Source organism: Epinephelus fuscoguttatus, linkage group LG11, assembly GCF_011397635.1.
Source record: "Epinephelus fuscoguttatus linkage group LG11, E.fuscoguttatus.final_Chr_v1".
NCBI classification, from domain to species: Eukaryota; Metazoa; Chordata; class Actinopteri; order Perciformes; family Serranidae; genus Epinephelus; species Epinephelus fuscoguttatus.
This window is the reverse complement of record NC_064762.1, coordinates 1,174,212-1,189,572: the sequence shown is the minus strand read 5'-3', so window position 1 is coordinate 1,189,572 and position 15,361 is coordinate 1,174,212. Positions and strand designations below refer to the sequence as shown.

Here is a 15,361-nt window from a genome sequence, read left to right as displayed (position 1 = left end):
ACTGTAATTCATTCAGATTTACCAGCATGACAAAAAAAAAAACAAGTGGTGACACCCTCTCTTTAGCTGTCATAAAGTCGTTGACCCAGTAAGTTATTCATATTCCTTTAGTCCATAAGGGTCCGTGGATTATAAGAATCAAAAATGTTTTTATAAAAAATTAATCCAAGTTATGAATACTGTTTTCACAGGATAAAGTGGGGTTGTGTCAGTATGCCGAGTGCTGTTATCTTCAGGTGCTGTGAAAATAAATGTCATGACATAACACATAATTGATTTGTTATTCAGAGCCTCATTTTTCCAAAAGTCATATTCATACTGGTTCAAATAAACAATTTGACTGTATTTCCTGATCTTTGCTGAGCAACAATTTTGTGTGAAAGGAATTAAAGGCCTCTCTCAAATATAGGCCTGTTGACTTCAGTGACTGAAGCAAATAATAGCGCGGGGCTATTAACTGAAGTTTTACATAAATTAAAATGTGTATAAGACACTTGTTAAGATGCTCTATACGTTATAGATTTTTATTAAAAGGTATCATATGTAACTTTGGACATGTAGTAATCAGTTTTTATTGCCCATGGGTGAACAGGTTGCGTTTAAGAGCCTGTGGGCTGACTTCTATGTGAAGGACTCCGGCTGAAATTCTTCCAGAAAATCTAAAAAATGTAAAGTTATGCCCTGGCTGAATTCAAGTTGCTACGTCAGCTAACGTCCAGCCTACTGGGGAGTGAAGCGGAGCGTCATTGGGCTGTGCTCGCTTGCTAATGTAAGCTAACATTAGCTTGCTTGCCAACGAGCACCATAAGTTTTCATAATACCCAGAAACTGGATGGAAAAAAGGTGTCTATTCATTCCAGCAGAGTTAGCAAGTAAGTAGCGTCTGTAAGTCACTTCAACAGTATACGCCCGCTGAATATGTGCAGCAGTGTTTCTCCCGCTGGCTCCGCCCATTAGTTCCCATTTGGTTCTTAGTCTTAACATTGTGATGATGTCAGAGATTTTTTAAATCGCTTTTCTCGGCTCCAGGAGAGTTTTACAAATATAAAAACTTCATGCATCAAAATTGTTAAGAATCATAATTGAGCTCGTTAACAGTTTGGAGGCGTCCTGTCCACACTTTTACAGATGTCTCTTTTATAATCGTGGTTTAAATGCTTTTTGGGCAGCAGTGGATTTTTTTCACTGCAGTTCCACAAGTGGCCACTGGGAAAATTTGGCTGCAAGGCTGAGTAGGGCCTGACGCCTCTAAATGCTAGCTAGCTAACGTAGCAAACTTCAGGGCTGATCTGGCCGCTAAATTAGCTAACTTGCAGTTTGATGATTACTTTATTAGCTAACGCTAAAAAAGCAACTAACACCAGATTAAAACAGTATAGCTCAGAGTGCGTATGACAGGTGGCAACTTACTTCCCCCACCTGCAAGATCCTTACAAATGATACTGATTGAGCAAACAATATTTGATGTAACAGTACAAAGCGTTTTCTACTAGCCAAGAGCGATGCAGGGCCAATGAGCTAACTGTAATCTGAGCTAAGGTTAGCCAGCTAGCTGTAACTTTGCTACTCTGCAGTCGGTTGCTTAGAAGCGTTAGCTGATAAAGCGTGCATTTGTAAATCCAATCTGACGCTCTACACTAAAATGAGAGCCCTGTTGGTGGAAGAAACGCAGCGTTATATTTCTACATGAATGAACCAACGGTTAAGTTAATCACACATTCACTCCGCTCGGCGCTCTGCTGCTCCGTCTCCACAGACAGAGTGTCCAGAGTGCGCTCTGCCACTCTGAGAGTGCGCTGCTCTGGATAACCCAACGCTACATTCAGACAGCGCTCCCAATTTATCAACGCTCCAGTTTGTGTCAGAGTGCGCTCCCACACTCACAATGAGTGTTTCTGAACGCACCCAAAGTAATTTGCAGAAGACGACTTAGTATCATGGAGCCAATGGTCCAAATGAAACATAGGAACACCTCAGACAGTAACGTTATTCTTTTCATGTTTTTAATTTATTTTCAATCGTGGTTAGTGTCTTATCACAGTTTTGGCCGATGCTCAGATGTTTGCTCATGACTACGTAGTGCGAGCAACAGGATGCTGACTGAAGATCACTCAACAGCCGCGCAGAGACGGTTTGTTAATAACAAGGATTTTGTAAAAGTTACATACAGAACCTTTAGGTTTTAAATTATGTTGAAATATTACAACTACTGACTTTCCCTAGAAAAAAAAGCTATCAAACTAAATCCACACTTACATTTCCTCATGCCAGGTTTCAGTTTCTGCTCTCCACCATGGTCTGTACTGAAAGAAGAAACACAGAAAGCTATTGTCTTTTCTCTAATGTTAAAACAGAAACATTTAACCTTCTCCAGAGCGAAGTGACTTGAGCTCACCAGATATGCAGCTTTTCCAGTGTTGGCATCCAAGTCACTGAGTCTCCTGGATGATTGTAGCTCAGGTCCAGCTCCCTCAGATGGGAGGGGTTGGAGCTCAGAGCCGAGGCCAGAGCAACACAGCCTTTCTCTGTGATCAGACAGCCGGACAGCCTGCAGATGAATGAAAATAGTCTGCTAGTATTTTATTTTGTTAGTTTCAGAAAATCACCAACAACTGGCTGCAGACTCTCAGGAATCATTGGTACTCAAGGACTCAATAAAGGAAAATATATGATAATTGAAAATGAATGGAGTGCAAAAAGTTGGTAAATCAATATGAAAATAATAAGTAGAGGGAAGCCTTATATAAAGTTTAAAGATAAACAGCCACCTGCTGTGTTTTCTGAATGTAAATGTCCTGTGTGTGTGTGTGTGTGCGTGTGCGTGTGTCTATATGTATATAACAACAGAGTGAAAACATTTAATTTTCATCTTGGGATTAATAAAGTATATAAAATCTGAAAAAAAATTAAACCTAACCTACATTAAGTGCATAACCCTATGTTGAGTACTTAATGTGACATTGCCCAACCACATTTCTTTTCCTAACCCTAACCTACATAACTTAAGTTGCATGAACCTCGCCTACATAACTTGACGCCAAGAACGTAATTTAAGGAACCTAATCCCAGATCATGAATGACACATAAACAGAGTGTCTTTGACAAATGGTTACTAACTTCCAGTTCCTAGTGAGTGTGTAGAAGATATCTGCAACTGACCCAATTGTGAGTAACCAGATATGGAGGCCTACATGTATTTGGTGGAGAAATGTCACTAGATGCATATGAATAACCTTACATTATCTGTGGTCATATAAAGAACATCAAATACTCGTTTTATGTCTTGGAATCTGAAATCCTGTACAGCCAAAGACAAGGACACGAGACCACTATGTATGAGCATTGTGTTAACATACCAGAAATCTAAGGTAACAACTGAGCAGGGAGTTGTACCTGGATTTGGTGTTGTTGGCTTGCTAGGTAGCATAGTACAGAACTCAGTGATATAGTTGTGATGCAAACATGAATTCTGCTTCTGTTGCACTGTAACTTGAGAACTGTCGATCACAGACTCAGTCCAGTGGGAGTCAACCCACTGAATGTCTCAGAGACGGTGAATGTGTGTCAGTTTAACAAATGACTGTGTTAACTTTCAGCTGAATGTGTATGTGGTCGCTTACAGTAAATGAAGTAATTGTTGGTGTAGATAATAAACATGAGTATATATACTTAAAATTAATTAAAGTAAAATTGAAGACTTTAACGTGACACCTACATGTTCTGTTCATGTTTGCAACAGCTGCCATCACTACATGCAACCACGGTGCATTCGCCTGAGTCACCAGGTAACAGGTAACTCATTAAACCAGAAAACCTGCTGCTCTGAAATGGTCATGATCCTGTCGGAATTCCATAGAAACTGAGCCCACTGTTGGAACATGAATTCTTCTGACAACCAAACACACAACAACCAGACATTCTGACGGTGGCAACAGTTTGATTTAATTTAATTTAAGCTTGCTAACGCTTCTGGATAGCCAGAGCAAAGCACCACTTCTGTTGCCAACATTCACACACATATTTTTGATGATGCTGGCTGTAAAAGGGACAATGGTCCAGATAACCCACCCCCCATTCGCGGAACCCATCAACTGTAACTGACTTCCGGCAGACGCGAATACAGCTTCTGGGGGCAGACCCCTGATTTTTTGGCATTCCGGTCTGGAGGAGGCGAATTTCCATTTCCGACTTCTGTTTCCTCTCCCCGCTCATATAAGTAAATATGCTGAACCACTGTGATGGATTCAGAGTTTGCAGTGCATTTGCATTATGTTCCGCCTCGTTAGTTCACCACACGGACCGTTTAACCTGGCAACAACTGCAGCTGGCTGCTTGGTCAATCTCACGCGGACTACAAACAGCCTACAACCGGAAACCAGGGCTCTTCCGCTCTTCTTCCAGAGTAAAGATCTCTGGGGTTTGCCTACAGACTCTACATTCACTGAATGTAGAGTCTGTATGTAGAGACGACCCACCCCTAACCCTTGATTACTGACCTGAGAGTTTCCAGTGTACAATATGGACTTGCCAATCCAGCAGATAGCATCTTCACTCCTGAATCCCACAGGTCGTTGTTACTCAGGTCCAGCTCTCTCAGACGAGAGGACTGGGAGCTGAGAACTGAGGACAGAGCTTCACAGCTTCTCCCAGAAAGGTTACAGCCACTCAGCCTGAAGAAGATTTAATGATTAACAAACAAAATGACTTCCTTCCCATCTATGGCATAGAAAACAGTTTTGAATTAATGAATACATCCAGTGATTCACCCACTTACAGAGCTTTGTTGGAGGCTTTGACCACTGGCAGCAGCCTCAGAAGAGCCTCCTCTGAAGCAGAGTATTTCTTCAGGTCAAACACGTCCAGATCTTCTTCTGATGACAGTAAGATGAAGCCCAGAGCTGACCACTGAGCAGGAGACAGTTTATCTGTGGAGAGACGTCCTGAACTCAGGTACTGTTGGATCTCCTTCACTAGAGAACGATCATTCACTTCATTCAGACAGTGGAACAGGTTGATGCTTCTCTCTGGAGACAAATTTTCACTGATCTTCTCCTTGATGTGCTCAACTGTTTTGTGATTAGTTTCTGAGCTACTTCCTGTCTGTGTCAGCAGGCCTCGTAGGAGAGTCTGATTGGTCTGCAGTGACAGACCCAGGAGGAAGCGGAGGAACAAGTCCAGGTGTCCATTTGGACTCTGTAAGGCCTTGTCCACAGCACTCTGGTAGAGGTGTATTTGTTTAGGTTTAGAGCCTTCTCCAACTACTTTAGACCACAGAGAGGTCCAAACTCCAGTCATCCATGATTGTTCTTCTGCCATCAGATTGGCTCCAGAGTTGATGAAGGTCAGATGGACATGAAGAGCAGCCAGAAACTCCTGAACACTCAGATGGACGAAGCAGAACACCTTGTCCTGGTACAGTCCTCTCTCCTCTTTAAAGATCTGTGTGAACACTCCTGAGTACACTGAGGCTGCTCTGATATCGATGTCACACTCTGTCAGGTCTGATTCATAGAAGATCAGGTTGCCTTTCTGCAGCTGATCAAAAGCCAGTTTTCCCAGAGACTCAATCATCTTCCTGCTCTCTGGACTCCAGTGATGATCTGTCTCAGACCTTCCATGATACTTGACGTTCTTCAGTTTGGTCTGAACCACCAGGAAGTGGATGTACATCTCAGTCAGGGTCTTGGGCAGCTCTCCTTCCTCTCTGCTCTTCATCACATCCTCCAGAATTGTAGCAGTGATCCAGCAGAAGACTGGGATGTGGCACATGATGTGGAGGCTTCGTGATGTCTTGATGTGGGAGATGATTCTGCTGGCCTGCTTCTTTCTGAATCTCTTCCTGAAGTACTCCTCCTTCTGTGGGTCAGTGAACCCTCTGATCTCTGTCACCATGTCAACACAGTCAGGAGGGATCTGATTGGCTGCTGCAGGTCGTGTGGTTATCCAGAGGCGAGCAGAGGGAAGCAGTTTCCCCCTGATGAGGTTTGTCAGCAGCACATCCACTGAGGTGGACTCTGTAACATCAGTCAGGATCTCATTGTTGCGGAAGTCCAGAGGAAGTCGACACTCATCCAGACCGTCAAAGATGAACACAACCTGGAACTCTTCAAACCTGCAGATTCCTGCTTCTTTGGTTTCAGTAAAGAAGTGATGAACAAGTTCCACCAAGCTGTACTTTTTCTCTTTCAGCACATTCAGCTCTCTGAAAGTGAATGGAAATGTGAACTGTATGTCCTGGTTGGCTTTGTCTTCAGCCCAGTCCAGAGTGAACTTCTGTGTTAAGACTGTTTTCCCAATGCCAGCCACTCCCTTTGTCATCACTGTTCTGATTGGTTCAACTCTTCCAGGTGAGGCTTTAAAGATGTCTTCTTGTCTGATGGTTGCTTCTGGTGTTGCTGGTTTCCTGGATGCTGTTTCAATCTGTCTGACCTCATGTTCATCATTGACCCCTGCAGTCCCTCCCTCTGTGATGTAGAGCTCGGTGTAGATCTCATTTAAAAGTTTGGCATTTCCTGCTTTTGTGATTGTCTCGAATAAACACTGAAACTTCTTCTTCAGGTTGGATTTGACTTTTTGCTGACAGTTGCCAATAATCTCTAAAGTCATAAAAAAGAGATAACACAAATGAGAAAGTGCTCCAATAATTACAAGTAATGAAACTTCATTATAGAGTATTTTTTACTTGGATTTAGATCATTTTTTGACTTTCCTGCATGCTCATCTGAGTCTGGCCAGAATCTGAGTTCTGGTCAACATTATTGTTGATCCTGAAGAAGGCCCAAAGGCCAAAACGGCATCAAAATTTAAGAAATGCACATGGAGCCAGAGTGTGCAACACTTGTTTTCTATAATCGAGTCTAGCCACTCTACAATAGAAACTCATTTTGGCCGACTGTGTCTGCAATCTCATTCTTTCATTACCAAAAGCTGATGACCATAGGTGAGGGTGGGGACATACAGTGAATTACTCAATAACCCAGAGTCTTTAGGCACAGCTTCCTATTCACAACAGTTCAGCGAAGTGTTCACATTTCTGCTGACACAGCACTAATCTGACTTCTGATCTCACTTAATCTTACCCTCACTCATGATCAAGACCCCAACATACAACAAAACGCCATCACTCCAAAAAAAAAATCCACTGTCTTACAGCGGCGTACTGTGGCCTCAGACCTGGAGGTGCTGATTTTTGTCCTTGCTGCTTCACACTCACTAATAAAGCCAAAAAACATATTAACTGACAAAAACAGAAACAGAGATGCAGTGCAACTGTCAAGTACAGGATATTCTCCACAACTCACATGTGCCTGAAGATTCTGTCTGTGGAAATCACAAACAGAAGCATTGGCCCAGTGCCCACTGAAAATGTGGTTATGCAAGAACCAACAGGCTGTTAAAAATGGCTTCAGTAAAGCACATTCCTGCAGTACCCCTCCACAAGATACTCCAGGGGAGGAGAAACAATTCTAAGTCCTAGTAAGTCCACAAAACCCATGTAGACTAGATAAGCAAACTGCCATAACATCTACAGTATCCTTGCAAAAAAGCATAATCCCAAATTTAGGTTTGGCCAAAGTCCCTTTTCCAGCATGCTGGCAAAGGTTTTCCCAAAGAGGCTGAGGGCTATCCCAACAGTTGGAGCAAACCGTCTGGTTTCTGTTTTTGTAAATATGAAAACCATTACCCAAGTCTGCCAGTTCAAGACCTCTCATCAGACTTACCAGCAGGTGGTGATGAGCCGACAGCTCTGCTCCTCGCCACACGTCAGATAACATAATGCTGTGATTGTCAACCTTTCACCTAAGGTGCTCCGGTAGCAGGTACACTTATGAACCTACTTGTGGCCACAACATGGTGTTCATCATGGACAATCTATGTCTGTCACAGGAGTCAGGCAGGTATTTCTCCCAAACACCTCCTCCCAGTTTCTCTATCACTGCCAACATGAGCACTGAAGTGACCTTACAGACGTATAAAACAACCCTGGCAGTCTCCGGACCTTGACTACACTCAGACTACAGGCAAATCAGATTACTTTCTCAATTCAGATCTTTAAGACAGACTGTCCACACTGTTATTTCAAAATGATCTTTATAGGTTGCTGTGGTAACAACGTAGGCGTCACGTCTATAACTACATGGCTACGCTGGTGAAGCAACTTACAATGCTGAAGCATGACAAATTGAGGACCATCACTTCACCCTCAAAACAATTGTGCAGTAATTTAGTCCAATTTATTTTGCCATCTGTCCACGGACTGTTGTTCTCCATATTGTCCTCCGTAGTGCTCTGCTAGTAGCACCATGTATTCTGCTCAGTACTTCCAACACCCTGGATTTGCTACGTCATTGTGTGTCATGTTGCAAATGACGCAATAAACACTGAATTCTGATTTGAGCGGCCAGAGTGGACAGACCTTGACGCATCTGTAGACATTTGATCAGAATCGCATTTCAAACTAACTCCAAATGTGCTTTGGATCTGATTTGCAAAAATCACAAGTCGTGTAGTTTTTTGCAGTCCAGACTTTCTAAAATTAATCTATTCCAAGAAACAGATTTGGACTGATGGTCTGAACACGGCCTCGACACTCAGTGTTGGCCAGATACTCTCAAACTATTGTTTGGGGCATCGGCACAAACAAGAGGTGACCTTCTTGTTTTCAGAGGAAAGATGCAGCATAGCAGTTCAATTCAAATAAACATAAGAAGTTTGTGCTCTAGAGAAAGGATCAGCACTCAGTGAATAACCTCCTGAGCCCTATGATAAACTATTATGGCAAGGCTTAACTATACAGACCAGTGAGCAGTGATAACTAGCATGTCTTTGGGGTCATCGCGTGGGAACCTCCTTTCGCCAGTGTTTCATCTAATTGGTCCCACGACACCTCCAGGAGGCTAGACAGTGATCTCTGGCGTCCCAGAGACACTCCCCTAATGCCAGGTCTCACTGCTCCCCACACCAACCCAACAACCTCCTTTACCTTACTTACACATGGCTTTCTCAGCCCAAACAGCACTGCCACCTTCAACCAAACCCAGGCTCCGTACATGCGAGCTCCAGGTAGAGACAGTGCTGATACTACCTTTCCTAGCACATTCACCACACTCTATTTCACACGCTACATAGCATAACTACAATATAAGCTAAAGTTAAAGGAGATAAATGAACTTATAGGATCAGCAAACACACTCACCTTGCCGCATGGTCTCAAACAAAATGGATTCAAATAGGCCACTCCCACACTTAAATACTTCCTCTTCCTGGATTTCTCCTGACAGGAAGTGGACCTCTCCACCTGATCTCAAGGAGTTATGTGCCCTGCTTAGTAGTTCCTCCTGCTGGCCCCCAACTGACATTATTTCTTCTGTAATAGATAAACTGGCTGCATTTAATTGCTTCATCTGACATTTCCCTCACTGTCTTCCTCAAACTCTGTCCCCGCACTCCGAGTTCCCCCAGGAGCGAGACAGCTGATCTTGCTATGAATCCCCTACACCCCACTTCCACTGGACAAATCCTAGTCTACCATCCTCACTGCTCAGCTTCTGCTCCTAAGTCTGCATATCTAAGCTTTTTTCTTTCATAGGCTTCTTCCACTGAGTCTTCCCAAGGAACTGTCAGCTCAATGAAATAAACTATCTGTTGACTCACTGACCACAACACTAAGTCAGGCCTCTGCCTGGTACAAACTATTTCCTGGGGAACAACAAGCTTTCCCCCTAAATCTACTTGCATTTCCCAATCACAAGCACCTTCTAGGCGGCCACACCCTTGCCTCCTTACTAACTTATCCCTTCTGTGTTTCTCTCCCTCACGGACAAACTGAATTGCTGAACTCCTATCCTTAACACCTTCTGAATTCACCTGTCTTCGTTTCCCTTCGATACCTGCAGCTAAACATTTCAACACCTGATTATGTCGCCATGTATATCGACCTTGTGACAAGCTAACTTTACAGTCTGACAAAATATGCTTTAAGGTTGCGGTACCTGAACACAATAGGCATGATGGGTCCTCATTTACCCACAGTTTTAGGTTCTGGGGGGCTGATAACACATCGTATGTAGCCCCTACCAGGAATCTAATACGATTCTCCTCCATACTCCACAGGTCCCTCCAACTAAGCTTCCTCTTCTCTACACTTTCCCCATTCAACCACTGTCCCTGTTTAGCCTGGGCCACTACCTTTGCATCCCTTACTATCTCTTCCTGTCTGCGTATCTGTTCCATGACCAGCTTTCTTTTATCTTTGAGACCTGCTTTATTCCATACCAGTTTGCCTGAGCCAAGCCCCAGGCCTCCCCAGCCAAACTGAACATTACCTACAATCTCTGCATGCCTAAGAGCTGCCTCTGCCTCCTGAACTGCTGATCGTGGGTTCCACTTCCTCCCCTTGGTTGGATTTGGAACCACACTCCTAACTACCACGTCCTTACTCCCAGATAACAAGAGCTCTGTCCTGACCTTGGTACATTTAAATTCCTCTGTTAAACTAGATACTGGCAGCTGAAGTATCCCTTTTCCATACAATGCAACACTACTTAGGCACCTAGGAGCGCCCAACCACTTCCTAATGTAGGAGCTAACCGACCTTTCAATTCTCTCCACAACAGATATTGGAATTTCATAAATTGACAGTGGCCACATTAACCTAGGATATAGCCCAAATTGCAAACACCACAACTTCAACTTTCCTGGAAGTTCTGATTTATCTATTCTGTCCAATCCTTCACCCACATCTCTTCTAAATTTCACCACCTGTTCCTCATCATTCAACTCCACATTGTACCACCTACCTAAGCTCTTTACTGACTTTTCCCTGATTGTTGGGATTTCCTCATCATCAATGACAAACTTCCTATCACTTAACTTCCCTCTACGTATCGAGATGCTTCTAGATTTACTAGGCTTGATCTTCATGATGGCCCACTTGAGGTTCTTATTTACCTTCTCAAGTAGCCTCTTTGTACATGGCATTGTTGTGGTCACCAGTGTCATGTCATCCATGTAAGCCCTAACTGGTAGAAGATGCAACCCATTCTGCCGTCTCTCTCCACCTACCACCCACTTAGAAGCCCTGATGATTACTTCCATCACCATTGTAAATGCTAATGGAGAAATTGTACACCCTGCCATGATGCCTATTTCTAGCCTCTGCCAACCTGTTGTGAAACCTGCCGTACTTAGACACAACCTAATATCCTGAAAAATTGTGGCACTCTGAAGTAGTCAAACGCACTCCAAATGAGGCTATGCGGTACTGAACCAAACGCATTTGCAAGATCTAAAAATATTACATGCAGGTCCCTTTTCTTAATCTTTGCTGCCTGAATCTGGTGCCAGATCATGCTAGTATGCTCTAAACACCCTGAAAAACCTGGTATTCCTGCCTTCTGCACCATGGTATCTATTAAGCTATTCCTTTCTAAGTAGCTAGCTAATCTCTGCGCAGCTACACTAAAGAAAATCTTCCCCTCTACATTCAAGAGAGAAATCATCCGGAACTGGCTAAGGTCCACAGACTCCTTCTTCTTAGGAATGAGGACACCCCCTGCCCTACGCCATGCTCTTGGTATAATCTTTTTTTCCCAAACTATTCTTAGCTGTTTCCACAAAAATTTAAAGGTATCAGGTGCACTTTTATAAACCCGGTAGGGGACTCCATTAGGCCCTGGGGCCGAAGAAGCCTTTGTACACCTGACCACCTCCTGAACTTCCTTCCACCTAGGTGGCCTGACATCCATCTCATGCTCTATCCCTCCTAATGGAGGGATATCGGGTGGGAAACCAACTAGTCCTCAGCTGAGGGCTTGTTGGCAGGCACACACCTACCCAGTGTTTCCTGAGCAACAGAAATTGACTATGCTATGGAAATGATTGCTACTAGAGAGACAAATTCATCATATGTATTTCTAATGTAACTGTTATTGTCATGGAAATAATCTCATCATAGTCTAAAAGACATACATGAGGCACGAATGTGTAATATGCATGCTGTCTTTGTTAAGTCCCTCTTTTCAGTAACTTACCTGTAGATCCTGAAGTAGTGTGCAACAAATTCCCCACCAGATCATTCCTTTGCAACCTCTGCAAAACCCTTCTGGCCACTTGAGTTGTGTCCTTTGTGTAGGTGTGCACCATCAGATCCACTGTATCTGTCCTCTTGGCATGCTCCAGTTGAAAGGTTGGGATTGCTGGGACATCTTTCAGAGCCCCCTGCAGGTACCACTTGAAGGTTTCAAAGTCTTTTGCATTTAAATGATTCAAAATGTTTAAGAGGACCTGTTTATCCATCTCCATCTGTGCTACCTGCCAAGATACAAGGTCAAATGTTTATTAATTGTCGTTCTACAACAAAGGGTTAGAAAACAAAACACAGTTATAGTCCCTTCATGCTACAAAAGAAAACAACAACATCAAAACAAAACAAAAACAGCAGTGCCTTCTTGAGGCCGGTGCTACTGAGCAGGATGTTTTGTTAACGAGGTAACTTCAGGGTTAACTCTGGATTTTCAGTAGTATGAAGCTGATTCTTTTTTTTAGCAGGATGAATCACCATTGTAACTTATGTTAAACAGCTACCCTGCACTAGAGCAGGTTACGTTCAGAGTATCGGATCACAGCCTGTCAACACCCCAACCTTCACAGCACTTCGGTCACAAAGATCTCAGTCATTAGTTTAATTACTTGCCCACTCTTTACAGAAACAGTCCGGCATTACTTTAAATGTTTCTATGTGACATATTTAGAGCAGTCTCATCATCACCAACTAAACTACAGTATATAACAAAACATATTCTTTACCTTAAGGTGCGGACACACCAAACTGACATCAAAGAACTAGCAGCGATGAAAGCCAACTGTTGCGTCGTCTACGTCGCCTCACGTCGCCCTGTGTCAGTTGCATTTGAACACACTACACGGACTACATCCGACGGCCAAGTAGCACGTACGTTCTGCGCCTGCGTGAGAGAGAGCGGAGTGAGAGAGTGGTACATCCTGTCAGCCGAGGGGTTTCCTATCTGTGCAGCCGAGCACCGCAGCACCTCCACGGACTATTACATCCAGATGGTCCCGGTGTTTCCTCCTCAGGCTCCACTTCACTCAGCTGCCCGATAAACCCGCTGCTTCTTCCCACTTTAACCTGAATAACAAACCAGGGCTCGGTGCTCCGGTTGGATCCAAACGGAGAGCCGGGGCTAGCTCAGAGCACCAGTTAGCCGACAGTGTGGGACACACTGCAAAAACGAGACGCTCACCGACGGCCCGACGTTGGTCGACGGCCGACCGTCGGCTTAGTGTGTCAGGGCCTTAACACAAATTCAATAATACCTACGTATATTTTAAGCCTTGGTTTACTTTTAATATTTGGAAATTATTTCTCGTCCTCTCTGTTGTAAGATTACAGGCTGTCGTTTACCTTTCACTCTGATGAAAATGACTTTCTGCTGTCATCATTGTCACTGTTTCCTGAAAAAAGATTAATGGAGTGTTGCAGGAATGAGTCCTATAGCACTGAAATGAGTTAGCATTTTAGCACTCTCACCTCCCGCTTCTTTAAGTCATTGTGATTTTGGTTAGATGTCTGAAATAAGGTTGGTTTAAAACAAGCTGAAGAGACTTTCACGTCTTGTTCCACCACTTAAACTACATCAGTAAATATCCCTTTTATGTGTCCTTAAAAAAGACGGTTGCTAGCCAACTGTGTGATGAAGGCTGAGATTTAGTTGGTGATGACGGTCTGACGCTGCTCTACTGTCCGACTGTACAGGAGCCTCCCACTCAAGCTAACGTTAGCTATGCTTCAGTAGTAACTGGTACCAGCATCATTCAGAGATTCACCACACTGACCAGAAATATTCAGTGTATAATGTGTCTCAAATCTCAGTTTGAAAGTCTTAGTTAACCAGCTACACGACAGCTTTCTGGCATTTCCCGTTTCTCTCCTGATGTGACGTTTGCTTCGGGGCTGCGGCCTTGGTGATGACGTGATGCCGATCCAGTCTGTGTATCATGTAATACTAGTGACGTCCAACAGCAGCGCAGCACTAGATCGAATGCTGTGATCCATTTACGTTGCTACGAGCAGTGAGACTCAAGATGATGTCGTAAAATGTCGTAACTTCCTGTTTAAATTGGCGATATGCGTCCCCGTTTGTGTTTGTACCATTTACGACCTAAAGGTAAACAAAGATGGATGCCTCCAAGAAAGCAGTCATCACTATTGCAGTAGCAGAGCCTTTATTATTAGCAACACTGCTAGCTACTTTCACCAACACCAACGGATAAACAACACATACACAACATTCCACGCACAACAACACATCATGAAGAATTCCCATAAGGCATTATAATGTGTACGAGTCATTCACATGAAGACTCAAATTTGCTGAACAGTAAAAATAATTCTCAGATCAGGAGCCAGAGCCTTCGGCTATCAGCTATGTGTGTGTGTGTGTGAGTGAGTGTGTGTGTGTGTGGTTGATCATTAACATTGTATATTAGTCACTGACCAGAAACACAACCCTTAATATTTACTGAGTATGGTTATAATGAATGTACTGTGTTCACATACCGTGGGCTGATGGATCCATAAAGTATGAACACTAACAGCTCATGTTACGTTCAAGACTAAAAACAGAGCTGCTGATGACGGTCTGAACCCTCTGTGTTTTTAGGACAGTGTCTGTAACCGCAAGACTTTTCTCTAGTTGATGTAAAAAAACTTTTCTAACACCAAGCTCTGTAACAATGGACACCAGAAGCGTGAGAGGAAGTGTGCATGTGGAAGGAAATGGGTGAATCACTGAAAATCAAATGTGAAGTAAAACGCAGAGAATTTATGGCCAGTTTTCTCACATGAACAGACACGTGTTTTCCTCCTGTGTGAAATGACTGTGTTCTTATTGTGGAAACTGGCCCGGGGCCCCGACTGCAGACGCTATATTGTTGCTGAAGTTTGCAAAGCATGAGGGTACAACTGACGGAAATTGAGGTTAATAACTGTTAACGCTTTAACACTCAGTGAGCTACACTTCAAACTGTGATAGGAATCAAGTGCTGTGCTGTCATCAGCACAACTTTAAATTCAGAGATAATTCTATCAGGTGTTTTTTCTTTTTTCTTTTAAGGTAAAAAAACCCTTTATTTTAGAATAACGTGTTTGTAGCCCGACCTGTAACTGTCTGACATGCTTCAACACACATGGATAAAGAGCAGAGTCATAAATATTCACACACACACACACACACACACACACACACTGATTTATTTCTTTGGAATTGGCTCTTCAGGGAAACACGAAGGAAACAAAGCTCACGGTGTGTGTGTGTGTGTGTGTGTGTGTGTGTGTGTCCAG

At 43.4% G+C, this 15,361-nt stretch overlaps 2 protein-coding genes across 4 annotated transcripts in view; one reads left to right on the top strand and one right to left on the bottom strand.

Annotated features, from left to right (window-relative positions):
• The window catches only part of LOC125896593 (NACHT, LRR and PYD domains-containing protein 12-like), a 451,585-nt gene that overhangs the window by 276,510 nt on the left and 159,714 nt on the right, over nt 1-15,361 (top strand). The window lies entirely within an intron of this gene.
• LOC125896598 (NACHT, LRR and PYD domains-containing protein 12-like) overlaps nt 1-15,361 on the bottom strand; it is a 50,241-nt gene that overhangs the window by 3,248 nt on the left and 31,632 nt on the right. For 2 of the 3 annotated variants that reach the window (XM_049589279.1, XM_049589277.1), the window contains exons 2-6: nt 12,033-12,312; nt 4,775-6,596; nt 4,497-4,670; nt 2,396-2,548; nt 2,257-2,303 (exon numbers count right to left, since the gene is read on the bottom strand). In XM_049589279.1, coding sequence (XP_049445236.1) covers nt 2,257-2,303; nt 2,396-2,548; nt 4,497-4,670; nt 4,775-6,596; nt 12,033-12,303 — 2,467 coding nt within the window. In that variant the 5' untranslated portion in view covers nt 12,304-12,312. Of the gene's footprint in view, nt 1-2,256; nt 2,304-2,395; nt 2,549-4,496; nt 4,671-4,774; nt 6,597-12,032; nt 12,313-12,807; nt 12,966-15,361 lie in introns of all 3 variants that reach the window. The other variant, XM_049589278.1, reaches the window with a different exon arrangement.